This window comes from Neovison vison, chromosome 5 (genome assembly GCF_020171115.1).
Source record: "Neovison vison isolate M4711 chromosome 5, ASM_NN_V1, whole genome shotgun sequence".
In the NCBI taxonomy this organism is placed as follows: domain Eukaryota; kingdom Metazoa; phylum Chordata; class Mammalia; order Carnivora; family Mustelidae; genus Neogale; species Neogale vison.
Window position 1 is genome coordinate 38,275,049 of NC_058095.1, and position 18,120 is coordinate 38,293,168.

The following is an 18,120-nucleotide window of genomic DNA, read 5'->3' on the forward strand; positions in this document are numbered from 1 at the left end:
GGTATCTCACTGTGGTTTTGATCTGTATTTCTCTGAGGCCGAGTGACATGGAGCACTTTTTCATGTGTCTGTTGGCTGTCTGGATGTCTTCTTTGCAGAAATGTCTGTTCACGTCTTCTGCCCATTTCTTGATTGGATTATTGGTTCTTTGGGTGTTGAGTTTGATAAGGTCTTTATAGATTTGGGATACTAGGCCTTTATCTGATGTCATTTGCAAACATCTCCTTCCACTCTGTCAGTTGTCATTTGTTTTTGTTGACTGTTTCCTTTGCTGTGCAAAAGCTCTTGATCTTGATGAAGTCCCAACAGTTCATTTTTGCTCTTGCTTCCCTTGCCTTTAGCGATGTTTCTAGGAGCTTATGACCATTTTTATGCACCCTCTTACCTTTGCACATCTTACTACCATCCCAGTGCAACACATTTGTTGCCTTAACTTGCTGCAGGCTAGAAAATATAATGAAGTTTGTTAAAATTAGAATAAGCAGATCCAGGATTTTCTCTTTGGAATAAAATACCCAGGCTTTAATTTAATTTACTTCTATTTCCAAGGTATTGTAGCTTTTATTTTATTGTGTCTTATTTTCATAGCATCCCCACTGATGGATTCAGGGAGATACTATTTTCCCTGTTTTATGGATGAGGAAGCTGAAGCAGAAGACTCTCTCAGGTTATTCTGAGTAAGGATTAGACTAGAAGCCAGGGTCCAAGGCTCCTGCCACAAAGCTTGCTACCTTAATAATAATACAGGGGAAAGTTATTGGACTTTTTAAGAAAGATTTTATTTATTTGACAGAGCATAAGCAGGGAGAGTAGGAGAGGGAGAGGTAGGCTCCCCACTGAGCAGGGAGCCTGACACAGGGTTTGATCCCAGGACTAGAGGGTCATGACCTGAGCCAAAGGCAGACGCTTAAACACTGAGCCACCCTAAAAGTTACTGGATTTTTTTTTTTAAAGATTTTATTTATTTATTTGACAGACAGAGATCACAAGTAGGCAGAGAGGCAGGCAGAGAGAGAGGAGGAAGCAGGTTCCCTGCTGAGCAGAGAGGCCTATGCCGGACTTGATCCCAGGATCCTGGGATCATGACCTGAGCCAAAGGCAGAGGCTTTAACCCACTGAGCCACCCAGGCACCCCAGGTTACTGGATTTTTGAAGTCTGTTTTTTCTGCTCATCCTTCACTTGCTCCCAGTCTAGACTGCATTTCTGGGGGCCAACATTGCTGTGTAATGTTGTAAAGACCTCCAGCTGAGAGATGAGTTACTAGATATGAAATACGCACAGGGAAATCATCTTAGTAGGTTTGGTTATTTCTACACATTTAGTAAGAATGGCTTGAAAAATAGAATGTGAAAGTGAAGAGGAATTCCTTCATCAAAGCACTGAAACATGTTTACTACTTTTTAAGCTACCAACTTTTTGTGGACCTGAAAAACAGAGCACAAGTGAACAATCACAGCCCACTCAAGGAGCCAAGCACAGTCTGGAAAGAAACAGGAGCCCAAATACCAGCAGGTGGGTTAACGTTTTGTTCTCTGTGTCACCATGCCTTTAGACTCCCACGTGACCCCAGAGGCACTTAATGATCTTCATGTGTTTTGCGACAAAGAGACTGTGGGTGATGAAGAACACTAACACAGAAACAGATCTTGGCAGGTTTTCTCCTTCAGGTGAGCGGAAAGAGCCATGTAACGGAAACCTGTAGGAAAAAACATCGAAGATAAAGGAGCTGGCAGGTTAATCAGGCGGAACTCAACATTTGTCAAAAGCAAAGCACCTTGCTCTTCCAAAGCTGCCCAGATTGTTTTTCTTAAAAAAGGAATGCCAGGTATTCCATCTATCAGTGCTCCAGAAACCAAACTATTTAGAAACAAGGGTTCCTCAAAATAAGCATCCCTGACTCCAGAGCAGGGGCTGAGTGGTTTAACTGTTACCACGCAGCCTCTGATTTCCAGCCAAATCTATGAAATGAATTGGCTTCAGCACTGATCATGGGAAGAAGAGTGTATGTGTACACTGAGTTTTTAAGAATTTAGGTAAAACAAATTTTATTTTGCATAGGGGTGATTATTAAAGGCCCATAAATGTGTTTCAAGATAGACTAGTCTGTCAATTTCAGTTTTCCTTTCCTGTGGTTAAATGGTAGCTTTTTTTTTTTTTTTTTTTTAAAGATTCTATTTATTTATTTGTCAGAGAGAGAGCAAGCACAGGCAGACAGAGAGGCAGGCAGAGGCAGAGGGAGAAGCAGGCTCCCTGCCGAGCAAGGAGCCCGATGTGGGACTTGATCTCAGGACGCTGGGATCATGACCTGAGCCAAAGGCAGCTGCCCAACCAACTGAGCCACCCAGGCGTCCCTAAATGGTAGCTTTAATCCATGCCTTTGGAATCAGTTTCTTCTGGAAAAAAGTAACTTTTTTTTCTCTCCCAGTGGTGACTGAGACTAATGACAAGAGTTTGCTTTTCCTTTCACATCGGTAAATGTGTTCATTAGGGAGAATAAAGGAAAATAGCCGAGACATTTTAGTTCAGTGTATTTTACCTTTACAAAAGGAATTATTAGAGAACCAACTAACTGGCATCAAAGGGGTTAGAGCTCACATCATTGAGAGAAGCAGATGGGGTGATAGTATGGTCATTAGATAACAAAGTTGTGGAATCCGATACACCCATTCACCATGTTCCCCCAAAAGAACAAAAAACGGACTAAAGAAAAGTTTTAACATTTTGCTACCAATCCACTAAGTCTTTTTGTATGTTTTCCAAAGACGCTTAGCCAAGTGAGTCACCTAGGCACCCCCATATAGGTACTTTTATATCCTGACTTTTCATCTTACATTAGAACAAGAGCATTATCCCACTTTATTAAAAAATATCCAGGTTGTGCGCCTGACTGGCTCAGTCAGAAGAGTATGCCACTCTTGATCTCAGGGTTGTGAGTTTGAGCCCCAGTTGGGTATAAAGATTACTTAGATAAATATTACAAAAAGAAAACATCCTGCAAATGTGAACTTGTTGGATTTCCCCCATTGTTGAATTTTAGGTATTTTCATGCTTTGATCCATTTTGAATAGGGCTGCAGTGACTTGTCTTTGCAAATTTTTCTGCACTTTGGATTATGTCCTTGGTGGATTGCCAGAAGCAGAGTTACTAGGTCAAAGGGTTTAAACATTTTAAAGATACTTGATAGCTGCTGCCAAATTGCTCTTTAAATAAGCCAATCAGATCTGACCTTTCCAGGTCAGCAGTCTCTCGTGTTCTGGTCCAGTGGGGAAGCAGGGCATTCAAGATAATGAGGAATTCATACATATGCCACAGGTCCTGTGTTTTTGAGGAGTTATTTTAATAGACGATGAGATGTGTATATAATCAAGGATATGTAGAGGTAGAAAGACTCCCTTGTTTTTCAGATGAGGAAACTTGATCCACAAAGACTGAAGTATGCCAGAGGCAGGCAGCTGGTTAGTGGAAGGTAGGGTCTAGAACTCAGTTAGACTAGGCTGAAGAGCACTGAATGTGCTTCAGGCTCCCTGGTGTCTTAAGGCCGTGTTTGAGAATGTTAGTTACTGTGCTCTCACTGATTCACTGGTGTGTCTGTTACTGGAGAATTCTGACTGAAGGGTAGGAACAGTTACCAAACCATCACCTGTGTTCTGTGGCATTGTTGGGGTGGGAGGTTCTGCTAGACCTCAGAAGTCTGTCTAGTGAAACTCGATTTCAATTGTGAGTTTCTTCCTGTGAAAATTTCTCAAGAGTACTTTAAGAATCATGAAATCTGAAATTTGGAAACTGAAAATAACCTTAGAGGTCTTCTAACCCAGTCCCTTCATTTCTTAGCCAAGGAAGACCTAAAGAGTGCAGTGCCCAAACCAGGCTGACTCAGCTTAGTAGTGCACTTGTCACTGTGTCAAGGCACCCTAAGGGCCCTGCTGTGTCATCCAGCCCTAGCCAGGGCTCTACTAGGTAAGGAGTCTGTTGTCTGAACATTGTGGAGTCTTGCGCTCTCTGGTGGTGGGCAGGAGTCAGTGCAGCCCCAGGAATGATTGAGAGTAGGGGCTGGTCCCCTGTGTGGGCTGGTGGGCTCAGGCTTGTGTCAGAAACTTGAGCAAACCGGTGTATTTGTGTCCACCCTGCTCCCCTTCCCCCAAACCTACATAATTTAGGATCAGTATGGAGTCTGTATCTTCTGAAATCTGTAATGCAAAGTCAAGAAATAATGAAGATGATGGAGAGGTACACTTAAAGTGGAAAAGTGAGTAAAGAGCCATTGGTTCTGTTGAGCCAAATGAAACTTAAAGTATATCTCTAACCTGCTTGTTATCTCTAAGTACACAGTCTGTATTGCACCAGCCTCCCACGTTCTTTTCTTCTGTTGGATCATTTCAGTTTAAAAATTAAGGCCTTTCTGGGGCGCCTGGGTGGCTCAGTGGGTTAAGCCGCTGCCTTCGGCTCAGGTCATGATCTCAGGGTCCTGGGATCGAGTCCCGCATTGGGCTCTCTGCTCAGCGGGGAGCCTGCTTCCCTCTCTCTCTCTCTGACTGCCTCTCTCTCCGTCTACTTGTGATCTCTCTCTGTCAAATAAATAGATTAAAAAAAAAATTAAGGCCTTTCTGATTACAAATTGCAGAAAGGAAATGTATTTTTTTCTTTCTTTCTTTTTCTTTCTTTTCCCCCTCATCCTCCTCCTCCTTTTGTTTACCACTTACTCAGGAAAGATAAGCTTTTATTAAGATGGGTCTTTTAACATTGTCTAAATGAACTTGTTTTGTGTTACTAGTCCAAAGAAAAGAGACTATCAAGCCTGCCACTGTGTATATTGTTCTGTTCAGTGATTTATCTTTTAGGGAAAAACTTTTTTTCATTTCTAGACTTTATAGGAAATATTTCCAATGTATATATGTTGATGCATATTATATAATAAACATAGCAAAATAATATGCAGTAGAATTTTTTTTAAAAAAGATTTTATTTATTTATTTGACAGGCAGAGATCACAAGTAGGCAGAGAGGCAGGCAGAGAGAGAGAGGAGGAAGCAAGCCCCCTGCCAAGCAGAGAGCCTGATGCGGGGCTCGATCCCAGGACCCTGGGATCATGACCCATTCTGAAGGCAGAGGCTTTAACCCACTGAGCCACCCAGGCACCCCTATGCAGTAGAAATTTAATGTGTAACATTCATTATGAAAGTAGAGAGCATGTAGTGTCACTTTTGCATATCCTGTATGCATTTCCTTTTGTATCAGTTTTATACGCTTGAAAGGATAAAGTGTCTATGTTTTTTTAATACTAATGTTAAATGACATTAGCAAAAGTATAGAACATTTGGAATGAAGATATGATCATGCAGATACACATATAAAATAAATAAAACACACACAGACACACACATTCTCACATATGATTTCTGCCTAGTCTAAAGGAGCTGGGCAAACTCTAGAATCCTTTCCATTAGTCTGTAGAGATTGTGAGCCGCAGATGTTATTTTCTTATAAAAATCTTCACAGCAAGTTCTATCTTCACGTTTTTTGCTACCTTCCATTCTAAAATCAGAAATGTACTGAAATTCTGTCTTTCCTTCTGTTATCAATTCTTTTCTCTCTTCCCCTTCAAGCCCAACAGGGCAAGCTAGGGATGGTGCAGTTCTAAAAAGACAATTATTATGACAATATGAGTTATGAAAGTATTATGTAGCTCTTTAAGAAGGAAAAGCTTTTGTCCAGTGTTCACGGTTCTGTTTTAAATGCTGCTTTCCCTTCTCTCCAGTGGAGGTGAAAGAAATGGCAGAGAGAGTGGCTACTGGGCAGCTGGCGGTACCACCTTGGCATCCTCAGAGTAGTGTGTCTTTAGAGGATGAGGCTAAAAATGAGCCTGATCTCCTGCTGCAGCCCCTGCTGAGGGACCCTGAGAAAGTGGGCTGGCAGTGCACTGTAGAGTATCCCAGGAAAAATGAAGAGTCCGGAGGAAATGGCAAGTGCGACAAAATGGACAACAGTGACTGTGACAGTAACCAGCACGGCAGACAGCATGGGCCTCAAAGCTTTACCAGTAAGTTCAGCTGGAGGAATAGGGATAGATGAGCTCTATCAAGTTACTCACTCAAAGATAAGCAAGCCTCCTGGCATATTTCCTTTGCTTGGTCTTCTCTCCATTTGCATCTCTCTGGGAACCCTGAACTGCAAGGGAAAACAAATACCCTATTGATTCCCCTGTCCTTCCTGAATGTAAAGAAATCCAAAGATGCGTGTTTTCCTGTTACTGGAGCAGACCCATTTGCTCAAAGAAAGTTAAATGATCTCTACACAGTGAGCCTGTTCCTGGCTCTAACCTGGCAGGGAAATGAACCTTTCTTACCTGAATTCAGTGGTAGAGGGCTGTTCCCTACTGCCCATTTCCTCGTATTGCATTTTAAGCCAGAAAAACTCCACTGGCTCCCAGAAATTCTGTGCCCGAAGAACCCAGAGACAAATGGCATTGACTGTCATCACTTTATAGATTTATAGGTTAAAACTGAAGGCCGTGTAGTTCCACTTGGTAATTTGCTTGCAATCAGGGGATGGAATATTATTTCTTCATTGTTTATAAGTCAAAGAAAGATGCACCTAAAATTATCACTTAGGTAGAAAATCTACTTGTCTTGGACTCTTAGTATTTAGAATCTGTTCCTTTTCAAGCATTGCTCTTGAATGGGTGGGCAAAAGGATTGATGATACAGGACCATGTATTGGGGTCAGGCCAAACTTACAGTCTCCACTCTCTGGACTGACCCTGACAAATGGGACATGGCCACCCTTGGCAGAATAGTCACTCACCTTTTCTCTCACACCATTCTTCTCCCCTTCCATGCCATCTAAATATCACTGAATGACTATGGCCCTGGTTCTGTCATCATTAGATATCAGGCACCTGTCTCCTAGAAAAAATGAGCAGCCAGAGCATAGTGAAGCCTTTCAAGCAAGATCTGATGCACCTGTGGTCATTGAGAAATCTTACAGCGTAAGTAATATGGCCTGCAGAGCCAGGTTGCACCCAAGGACCTAATAAAGTCAAATTGAGTTGTTATGAATTATGCCAGTGAAATAATATCTGTAGTAGTTCTTTTTTGTTGGAATATGCACTCTCATGTATGTGACATGAATGAGGAAGTCTTTTTTTCCCTGCCTAAATACATTTTGAGTCATTTCAATTCAAAGCACTGTGTATCTTAGAGTTTGTACAGAACACAGAAAGTGTCAGAGTCAGGAAGCCCTTGAGCTTCCTGTCTAGTTGGATAGATACTACCAACTCTGGAAGCACAGTGTGAGGTCAGGTATCAAAGCTCATGGCCCAGCAGGTGACTGAGGTCTGATTGGAGCAGCAAGAGCAAGGCCAGGGTTGTGAAGAGAGTTCCTTCAGCTAGAATGTCCTCTAAGACCCAGAGACAGCTCTCAGTGGAAGGCATGTGTTCATGCCTGACAACTGCACCTCCACAGGACCAACACATTGAGGCTGCAGCCCTGCAGGGGTTTAACTGCACCCTTGAAGCATGCAGTTGGGCCACAGTCCAGCCAGGCTAAGGAACCAGAATTTTTTATCATTATGATATGATGACACAATCACTTAAAGAATATAAGCAGCAACTGAAAATGAAATACTATAAAAATACAGTTGTGATGACATTTAAGATCTTTCAACAAACATACTATTGTATTTAATCATAGCACACAAACCATTCACAAGGACAATTTAAGACAATTTATTCTTTTTTTTTTTTTAAAGATTTTATTTATTTATTTGACAGAGGGAGAGAGATCACAAGTAGGCAGAGAGGCAGACAGAGAGGTGGGGAAGCAGGCTCCCTGCTGAGCAGAGAGCCCGATGTGGGGCTCGATCCCAGGACCCTGAGATCATGACCTGAGCTGAAGGCAGAGGCTTAACCCACTGAGCCACCCAGGCGCCCAAGACAATTTATTCTTTTTCTCACATGGGCGCGGGAAGGATAGTCCATGTTAAGCACACTGGCTTCGCTGGAGAAACAGGTCTGTCAGGGAGTTGAGGAAGGTATGTGAGGCCAGGCTTATCTGAGAAGTTTCAATTTGTTAGGAGAAGTATAGGGAGCAGCTGCCAAGCATGCGGCAAGAAGAAGTGTGGCAAAAGCAGCATCCAAGGAAATAAATCATAAAACCTCTGCAGAGAGATGACTGAAGGTATGGAGAGGAGCTAGTTACTTGCCCATGTGGGGACCAGGGGCTGAACAGGGAGAAGAGCAGAAAAGGAGGGGTGGAGCAGAGATGCTGAAGAAATAACTGGGACTTTTGAATTTTCAAGTTTTATTTTTATTATTGAGATTGCATTGCTATTTTTTTCAAACGATTTATTTATTTGAGAGAAAGCGCACATGCACAAGCTCACAAGCTGGCACGAGCAGGGGGAGGGGCAGAGGGAGAGAGAGAATCCTTGAGCAGATTGCCCCTGAGCTCGGAGCCCAAAGAAGTGGGCTTGATCCCAGGACTCTGAGATTGTGACCTGAGCGAAAACCAAGAGTCAGAGGCTTATCCAACCGAGTCACCCATGTGTCCCTGCATTGCTACTTTTAATACCATGTTCCTTCATTTGCTTTGAAACTGTAGCACCCACAGAACTCCTCAGTTCTGAGCGGCCTCAGCTTCTTCGTCTGGAGAACAAAGTATCTGTGGCTGGCTCTTCATGCTCAGGCCCAGCCTGGGTAGTCTAGGACCTTTCTTCTTTCTTAGAGCAGAAATGTCGCCCAACCCCCTCCCCCTCCATTGTGCAGATAAGGACTATGAGTCTCAGGGCTGTCACTGGCCTCACTTGCTGCAGAGGGTTCACAGTTTATGGTGGAGAGAGAGGGCAGAGGCAGGTGTGCAAGCAGGCAGGGAGGGCTGGCTCAGGGAGTATCACCCTGACTGCTGGCTTATTTTCGATAACCCCATTATTAACACTGCATCCAACTATAAAGGATTTGTTTATAATGAACAACAACCTAAAAGTGATTTCCTACATTATTAATAGGATCAGTCCGTGCGATCAACTTGTTCACCAGAATCTTCTGAGGACATAACAGATGAATTTTTAACTCCAGACCATGAATATTTTTATTCCTCGACTGCTCAAGAAAACTTAGCTCTAGAGGTAAAAACCACAGTTTAGGGAAAAGTACTTTTCAGCTTTCTCGATTGCCTTAATTCTTTTAAGTTGTTTTTATTGAGAAAAATAGCTTACACATAAAAGTGTATAATGTTGACTTAGCAGTCTTTTCAAATTTTGAGAAAACATCTGAAAAATAAGATGTTTGACGTCATATAGAGTTTCTCCCCAAACTGTGGTTCCTGCATTTGTACAGCGCTTCGTACTTTTTTTCAAAACGCTTTTCTTCATGTTACCTGATTCACATATTCTTCCTGTGGAGAAAAGAAGGCGGCCTGCTGTTATTCCTCTGTGTGAAGAAGTGGTGATCCGCATATGTGGGGAATTCAGCTTGGCCTGCCAAGCGTCGGTGGCAGCGGGAGAGCCAGTATCAGAGGCCAGGACTCAGCATGAGTATGACGCTGGGCAGTGCACGGGGCTTTCTCGGGAACTTGCCCGGGATTGGCAAGCATCTGTTTGTACAAAATGTTTTCATTTGTAAAATGAAGCTGTTTGGATTTTCTTATTCATTTGTATAATTTCTGTCTCACCTTCCTACTAACCCACCACCTTTTTTGGGCATTTTACCAATATGGAAGGTGGGGTGGAAGAAAGGGAGGATTGATTATATGTTTCAAACACAACATTTGACTGACAAGAATTCAGTGATGCAAAAAAACATCATTTCCACTATTCTGTACTTCTGATAACTCAGAGTAATTTTTCATTATTAATCCATCAACTATTCTTGATTTTACTGTGAGCAGATTGGGATGTTAAGAAAATCTTTAACAAAAATGTACAAAGTATATATATACACATATAATGTACATGTGTATACATACATATATACGTGTAAGTGTGTGTACACATACATAAAGTATAACATGGAGAAAAGTACACAGCTCTTATGTGTGCAGCTCATGGACTTGCACAGACTGAACACATTCATGTAACCAGTACCCAGATCAGGAAGCAGTCCTCCAGCAGACGCCCCCCTCCCTGGCCTCCTTTAGTCACTGCACCCTTTCAAAGGAACCAGTATTCTGACTTCTCACCCCAGAAAGTAACTTTGCAGTCTGCGCTATTTTTCCAAACTTTTTCTTCTTTTCTTTTTTCCTTATTTTATATATATATATATATATATATATATTTATTTATTTATAGATTTTATTCATTTATTTGAGAGAGAGGGAGAGAAAGAGCAGGAGTGAGACGGGGGGGTGGGTGATGGGGAGAGGGAGAAGCAGACTGCCAGCTGAGCAGGCTCCCATTGCAGGGATTGATATGGGGTACCATCCCAGGACCTTGAGATCATGACCTAAGCCAAAGGCAGACACTAACAGACTGAGCTGCCTAGGCACCCCCCAACCTTTTTGGGGTTTTCTGATGAAGGTCCTAAGAATCAAAACATTTTGTTGGAATGCTGGGGAGAGAAGGAGATAATGACATAAGGAAAAGTCACACAATTTCTCCTCACAGTGGGAGGCAGGGGAGGGCTTATTGAGGAACACAGAGTACAAATGATCCTTAATGTTTTTGAAATGGGTTTGTTCTTTTTCTATTAAAGATGCAGGAAACTTATAAAGATTTTCAAAGTTTAAGAACATCAGTAAATTCTCCTACCTTTTGATTAATATCCTTCATTCTCCAGTGACCCTTCTTCCTTTACCCTTTTATTCTTTTGTAGACCTCAAGTCCCATAGAAGAGGATTTTGAAAGAGTACGAGATGCATTTGCCCAACCTCTGAGCTCTGGTAATAAGCTCTTAAGGCAGATTCCTTCTCACTTGCCTTCACTTTCTTTCTTTCTTTCTTTTTTTTAAAGATTTTATTATTTATTTATTTATTTGAGAGACAGAGATCAGAAGTAGGCAGAGAAGCAGGCAGAGGGAGAGGAGGAAGCAGGCTCCCTGCTGAGCAGAGAGCCCCGATGCGGGGCTCGATCCCAGGACTCTGGGATCATGACCTGAGCCGGAGGCGGAGGCTTTAACCCACTGAGCCACCCAGGCACCCCGCCTTCACTTTCTATTAGATGAACAGATCTTTAGAGCTGGAACAGTCCTTAGAGATAACCTCCTCCAGGCCTTTGATTTTACAGATGAAGGAACCTAGGGTCAGGGATTTCCCTTCATTAGAATGAATCTCTGGCCCCTCTCCAGCCTCCTGACAGCCACAGATCATGTTATCTGTACTTCCCCTTGCAGGGGAAGTGGTTTAGTGGTTCCTGTTCCTCCTCCTCACCCTCCTTCTCTGCCCCCTCCCGTCTTTCATTAGATTCCTCACCCCTTCGGGGCACACACGGGTGCTTGGTTGTCTTCACTGAGCTGACTTGAGGGGTTTGCCCAGGCCATACAACTGGTTATTGACACAACAAAAACTAGAACTTGCTCTTCATGACCTTTTCCACATGAAAAAAGGACAAAAAGCATTTTCCTTTGCTTGCTTAGCATCTTGGCAAGGAGTTAATAACAGCCAGTAGTGCACAGTCAACATAACATCCTTCCCTTGGGAGGCCTTGAGTTCTATATAACTCAGCAGCTGCTTTCTCTTCCATGGGAAGTTAACCTTGGATCAGCTGCCCGGGTGAGATAAGATATAAGTGAGCCCCTGGTTCTGATACAGATATTTAAAAAATTGTGCACTTTTACTCTTTTAGGGTGTATAGCCATCAGTTTTAAAGCCAATTACCCACCCCCTGAGCCATGTAGATGTCTGTGGTCATGTCTCAACATTCTGAACCCAGGCATGGTGGGCTTGGGTTCTGAACTTACTCACTCCCTTCCTCCTGCTGCACACTGTCTTCTGTCTCTAACCTGATTCATGCCCCTGTCACAGCCAAGAGCATTTTATGAAGCAATAAGCTGTGAGATGAACAGTTAAATGCTCAGGACGACATGTGTTTAAAGTCCCCAAACCTGGGTCTTGGGTCATCCACTCTTTTCTGTGGAGCCTCTGTCCATGATCATATTCTGTGTAAGCCTTGCCTGCACGTAGCCATTTCACTTCTGTTTGGAAAAGGGTTGAGTGGGATAGAGAAGTTATGGGGCAGATAGGTCAAAAACCCAGGGCTAGTTTGATATAGACATCTGCAGTACCTGAAGAAGCCTCTGATTTCTACTCATTTCCTGCTTTTGGCCTTTCTCTCCCTCCTTTTCCACTAGGGCTCTGACATGTATCCCTTCCATACCAGGCAATGCCATGGGTAACAACTGGGCATACTCTGGGTCCCAAGCCCAGTTCTGCCACTTTTTTTCCCCTTCCCACTGCATGACCTTGGGCAAGTCATTTCACCCCAGGACCCCTCTCTCCTTTTATATAAAGGAGAGAGACTCTAAAATCTTGAAGTGTTCCTCCAGCTCTAATTGTGTTTATTAGGCATTCCATTAGGCTTTCTAGGTATTTGAACAAGTGTCATGAGAAGAACCCCAGTGCTTCTCTGCTGGTGGGGTAGAGACCTCCTTCGTATCTGCTAAAGGTGACACTGCTTTGGTGGGTTTCCCCATTGCCCACTACACCACGTGTTCCTAAGGAATGGCAAGGGGATCATGAACATTTGCCAAGAGGGAAGGCTCTATAAACCTGAGCAGTATGGTGGTGGGAAGGAATATGGATAGTGGCCCTGTTTGCCCTGAGATCAGCAAAGTATCTTACTGAGAATTGGTGGGAAGTAACTTTGGACACTTGATGTTAGGAAGAACAGAAGAGAGTTGAATTAGTGTTGTCTCACCACCCTGTGCTTTAAGTGGGGCCTGATGGCTAGCCAAGAGGCCCAGTTAGCCCTCTGGGAATGCCCAGCTAATGGTCTTTTCTGTTTGGAATCTTTAGTGAACAAACAGTTCTTGGTTTCAACGCCCCCTGGTGTCTGTTGACAGGAACCAGGTCAGTTTGCCTTCCTGAAAAGACAAAACAACATTTGTCTCCAGAAATAACTGAGTGGTTATAACTGAAAGGCCAGTAAATGGCTTGATTGTATTCTGAGTGTCAGAATGTAGTTACCCCCTCGGAGCAAGGAAAATAAACTTTCAGAGCAAAAACCTCTCCTACAGCACTCAATCCAAACCCAATTAGGAAGCACTTTGTTTATTCAGATTATTTCTCATTCCGGACCAGACCAACGGGAATTCTAGGGAGTGAAAATAACAGTCTGAGTTGGCAAAAGTTCAATTAAAAAAATGCATTTACTTTATTCTTTCATGTGAAGAAAAGTTCCAAATGAGAAAAAGACCTGGAAGGAATGCTGAGATTTTGGCCAGGTCTCAATTCCAACCCATACGAAGGTATGTGCTAGTATTTTATTCACAGTTTCAGGCTCACAGAAGTAATGTTAAGTAATGATAATACCCGTTTTTATATATTGCTCATCCTCAAGTGTTCTAGCCTCCATGTCAGAAAAATTAGCTTTGGGCACCTTAACTTTCTTAGTTCAGCAGGATTGTGAAGGATTATGAATAGGAGTCATTACCTGTATTCAATGATAATTCAGTCACTATCTGTATTTCTGTCTTCAGGAGTCATTATCTGTATTATCTGTATTCAGAAATCTGAATACTGATTTCTCATTACAGAGAAATGAAGACTTAATGTTCATATAAAAACATAGACATTTGGGCGCCTGGGTGGTACAGTAGGTTGAGCATCTGACTCTTGGTTTTCCCTCAGGGCATGATCTCAGGGTCATGAGCATGGAGTCTGCTTGGGATCCTCTCTCTCCCTCTTCCTTTTCACCTCCTGCTCATGCTCTCTCTCAAGTAAATCTTAAAAAAAGGAAACACATACCTGAATGTTTATAGCAACTTTATTTATTTATTTACTTATTTTTGTGACTTTATTTGTAATAACCAAAAACTGGAAACCCAAATGTTGTCCACAAGTCAAGGATTGTACAGACTGGTACATCCAATACTATGGAATACACCTCAGCAACAAAAAAGAATGAACTATGGATAACATGCAACAATCTGGATAGATGTCCGGAGGGTTGTGCTGGGTAGAGAGAGCAATCCCCCAAAGTTATTTACTATATGACTCCACTTATATAACATTCTCGAAATTATAAAATTATTTGAGTAGTTTCCAGGGAATAAGGTAGAGACAGGCAGTAGGAGGGAAGTAGACATGCCTATGAAACGGCAGCATGAGGGGCGTCTGGGTGACTCGGTCAGTTAAGCATCTGCCTTAGGCTTGGGTCATAGAGGGCTCCTTGCTCAGCGGGGACTCTGCTTTTCCCTCTGCCCCTTCCCCTGCTTATCTTTTCTCTCTCTCTCATAAATAAATAAAATCTTAAAGGGCACCATGAGGGATCCCTGTGGTGGTGGAAATGTTCTGTATCTTGACTATATCAATGTTGGTATCTTGGTTTGACACTATGGATTTGCAAGATGTTACCCATTCAGTGTAACATGGGTAAAGTATGTTTCTTTAAAATTTATGTGAATACGCAGTGACCTCAAGTGAAAAAGTCTAACTATAAAAACTAATAATAGATGTAAAATGTCTGATACAATAACACTCAATATATTTTCCCTATCTCTAGGCCTCAACTTTTTTTTAAAATTAACATAAAACATATCATTTTTTTCAGGGGTACAGGTCTATGATTAAATCAGTCTTACATAATATACAGTGCTCACCATAACACATACCCTCCCCAGTGTCCATTATGCAGCCACCTCATCCCTCCCAACTCCCTCCTCTCCAGCAACCCTTGATTTATTTCCTAAGATTAGGAGACTTTATGGTTTGTCTCCCTTTCTGGTTTCGTCTTGTTTCATTTTTCCCTCCCTTCCTCTATGATCTTCTGCCTTGTTTCTCAAATTCCACATTTCAGTGAGATCATATGATAATTATTTTTCTCTAATTGGCTAATTTCGCTAAGCATAATACCCTCTAGTTCCATCCATGTCGTTGCAAACGGAAGATTTCATTTTTTGATGGTTGCATAATAGTCCCATATATATATGTATATATACACACTACATCTTCTTTATCTAGTCATCTGTCAATGGACATCTGGGCTCTTTCCATCATTTGGCTATTGTGGACATTGCTGCTATAAACATTGGGGTGCAGGTGTCCCTTCAGATCCCTACATTTGTATCTTTGGGGTGAATACCCAGTAGTGCAATTGCTGGGTCGTAGGGTAGTTCTATTTTCAACTTTTTGAGAAACCTCCATACTGTTTTCCAGAGTGGCTGCACCAGCTGGCATTCTCACCAACAGTGTAGGAGGGTTCCCCTTCCTCCGCATCCTCACCAACATCTGTCATTTCCGGACTTGTTTATTTTAGCCATTCTGACTGGTATGAGGTGGTATCTCATTGTAGTTTTTGATTTGTATTTCCCTGATGCCAAGTGATGTTGAGCCTTTTTTCATGTGTCTGTTGGCCATCTGGATGTCTTCTTTGCAGAAATGTCTGTTCATATCTTCTTCTGCCCATTTCTTGATTAGGTTATTTGTTCCTTGGGTGTTAAGTTTGATAAGTTCTTTGTAGATTTTGGATACTAGCCCTTTATCTGATATGTCATTTGCAAACATCTCCTCCCGTTCTGTCAGTTGTCTTTTGGTTTTGTTGACTGTTTCCTTTGCTGTGCAAAAGCTTTTGATCTTGACGAAGTCCCAGTAGTTCATTTTTGCCCTTGCTTCCCTTGCCTTTGGCAATGTGTCTAGGAAGGAGTTGCTGTGGCTGAGGTCAAAGAGGTTTGCTGCCTGTGTTCTCCTCAAGGATTTTGATGACTTCTTGTCTCCTATTGAGGCCTTTCATCCATTTTGAGTCTATTTTTGTGCATAGTGCAAGGAAATGGTCCAGTTTTGTTTTTCTGCATGTGGCCGTCCAATTTTCCCAACACCATTTGTTGAAGAAACTGTCTTTCTTCCATTGAACATTCTTTCCTTCTTTGTTGAAGATGAGTTGACCGTAAGATTGAGGGTCCATTTCTGGGCTCTCTACTCTGTTTCATTGATCTGTATGGCTGTTGTACTGTCTTGATGATTACAGCTTTGAAATAGAGCTTGAAGTCTGGAATTCTCTCTTCTGCCTCATTTATCCTAGCAGTTAGACCCTCCATTTTTTATTGTACCTCATAAATAGCCTTTTTGATTTTGACTTGGTTAGATTTTATTTCTCCAGAAAAGGATTCTCTAGGGTCTTCTATGCTTTTTTCAAGCCCAGCTAGTATCTTTATAATCGTTATTCTGAACTGTAGTTTTGATATCTTGCTAATGTCCCTATTGATTAGGTCCCTAGCAGTCAGTATTGACTCTTGTTCTATTTTTGAGGTGAGTTTTTCCATTTTGTCATTTTGTGGAGAGAAGAATAGATGAACAAGAACACAAAATGCCAAAAGAGTAACAACAGCCCCAGAGAAATATACACTAAACAAATCAGAAGAGACTGGAAACCAGGCGGAAAAGGAAAAAAAGGGAGATAAAAAATGAAGAATATGATCAGGCTGGTGAATAGCACAGAGCCACTGCTAGATTTTGGGTATATTTTGTCTGTTAGAAGAAACTGCCTCCCAAAATTTTAAAAAAAGAAAAACTTACATTTATATAAAAATAAGGTTAAATACAATGAAGGAATGGAATATGAGTGTAAAAATGAAAATTTAAAAAAAAGATTTTAAAAAAGGAATTGGTAAGTTGGTTGAAGAAAGAAGGAAAAAAAAAAAGAGAGAATGTGATCAGGCAGGTGAATAGAACAGAGCCATACACTAGATTTTGGGTATATTTTGGTCGGTTAGGAGAAGCTGTATCCCCCCCCCTTTTTTTTTAAAGACAAAGTCCCTTTTTTTATTATTTTATTTATTTATTTAACAGAGAGAGAGAGAGATCGATCCCAAGTAGGCAGAGAGGCAGGAAGAGAGAGGGGGGAAAAAGGCTCCCGGCTGAGCAGAGAGCCCGATTCAGGGCTTGATCCCAGGACCCTGGGATCATGACCTGAGCCGAAGGCAGAAGTTTAACCCACTGAGTAAGGTTAAGTACAATGAAGGGATAAAATATGACTGTAAGAATAAAAATTTAAAAAGATTTTTAAAAAAAGAACTGATAAGAAGTTGGTTGAAAAAGGAAAGAAGAATAATTCAAAGAAAAGAAAAAAATAAAGAAAATTTAAGAAGTTTAAGTTGAAAAACTAAAGAAAAAAGCCATGAATTCTATGTGCTGTATTCCCCTAGCGCTGAAGTTGTGCAGTTCTCATTGATTGGTGAACTTGGCTGGACGTTCTTGTTGATCTTCTGGAGCAGGGGCCTATTGCAGTGATTCTCAAGTGTCTCTGCCTGAGGCGGAATTGCATTACCCTTGCCAGGAGTCAGGCTGAGTAGTCTGCTCGGGTTTGCTCTCAGCAGCTTTTGTTCCTTGAAAGCTTTCTGTCCAGCTTTGGAGGCTGAGAATGAAAATGGTGGCCTTCCAGTCTTTGGCCCCAGAGAAGCCAAGAGTTGGGGCCCCACTCCTCAGTGTGCTCTCAGAGAAAAGTAGTCAATCCCTCCTGACTCTCTGGTCTTCGGCCATACACCATGCTCACCCAGCCTGTGACCGAGCATTTCTATCTCTGGCACATGGTCCCATTTAGAGTCTCCAAACCTATCAGATTCCTGCAGTGCGCTCCTATGCCGTTCCTCCCAGTGGAGGAAGTGGGGGGGTCTCCTCGATCTGCCACTTGTGGCATTCCTGCTCGAAGGGCAGTGGCCGGACTGTGTTGTGGATCACAGTTTATGGCAATCCCAAGCTAAGAGACCCCTCCTCGGCTCTGTCTTTGCAGCCAGTTTCCCCACTCGGATACTTGGAAGTTCTGCCATACTCGGGTACCCCCCAATCTTTCTGTGACCCTGAGGGTCCTGAGACCACACTGTCCTAGTGAGGATTCCACCCCCTACTTAGCCACCAGAGAAACATCCCTTGTGGCTCAGATTTCTAAAAGTTCCAATTTTGTGCTCTGCTGCTCTGTCACTTGCCAGTGGCCAGCTGACAAAGACCCTCCACCCCAGTCTATCTTCCCATATATCACC

General features: G+C 42.3%; 1 protein-coding gene across 3 annotated transcripts in view; it reads left to right on the top strand.

Annotated features, from left to right (window-relative positions):
- TEX14 (testis expressed 14, intercellular bridge forming factor) overlaps nt 1-18,120 on the top strand; it is a 95,733-nt gene that overhangs the window by 60,342 nt on the left and 17,271 nt on the right. For 2 of the 3 annotated variants that reach the window (XM_044248582.1, XM_044248583.1), the window contains exons 14-21: nt 1,407-1,513; nt 3,833-3,958; nt 4,159-4,247; nt 5,757-6,038; nt 6,886-6,986; nt 9,003-9,122; nt 10,807-10,873; nt 13,314-13,395. In XM_044248582.1, coding sequence (XP_044104517.1) covers nt 1,407-1,513; nt 3,833-3,958; nt 4,159-4,247; nt 5,757-6,038; nt 6,886-6,986; nt 9,003-9,122; nt 10,807-10,873; nt 13,314-13,395 — 974 coding nt within the window. The remainder of the gene's footprint in view (nt 1-1,406; nt 1,514-3,832; nt 3,959-4,158; nt 4,248-5,756; nt 6,039-6,885; nt 6,987-9,002; nt 9,123-10,806; nt 10,874-13,313; nt 13,396-18,120) is intronic. The other variant, XM_044248584.1, reaches the window with a different exon arrangement.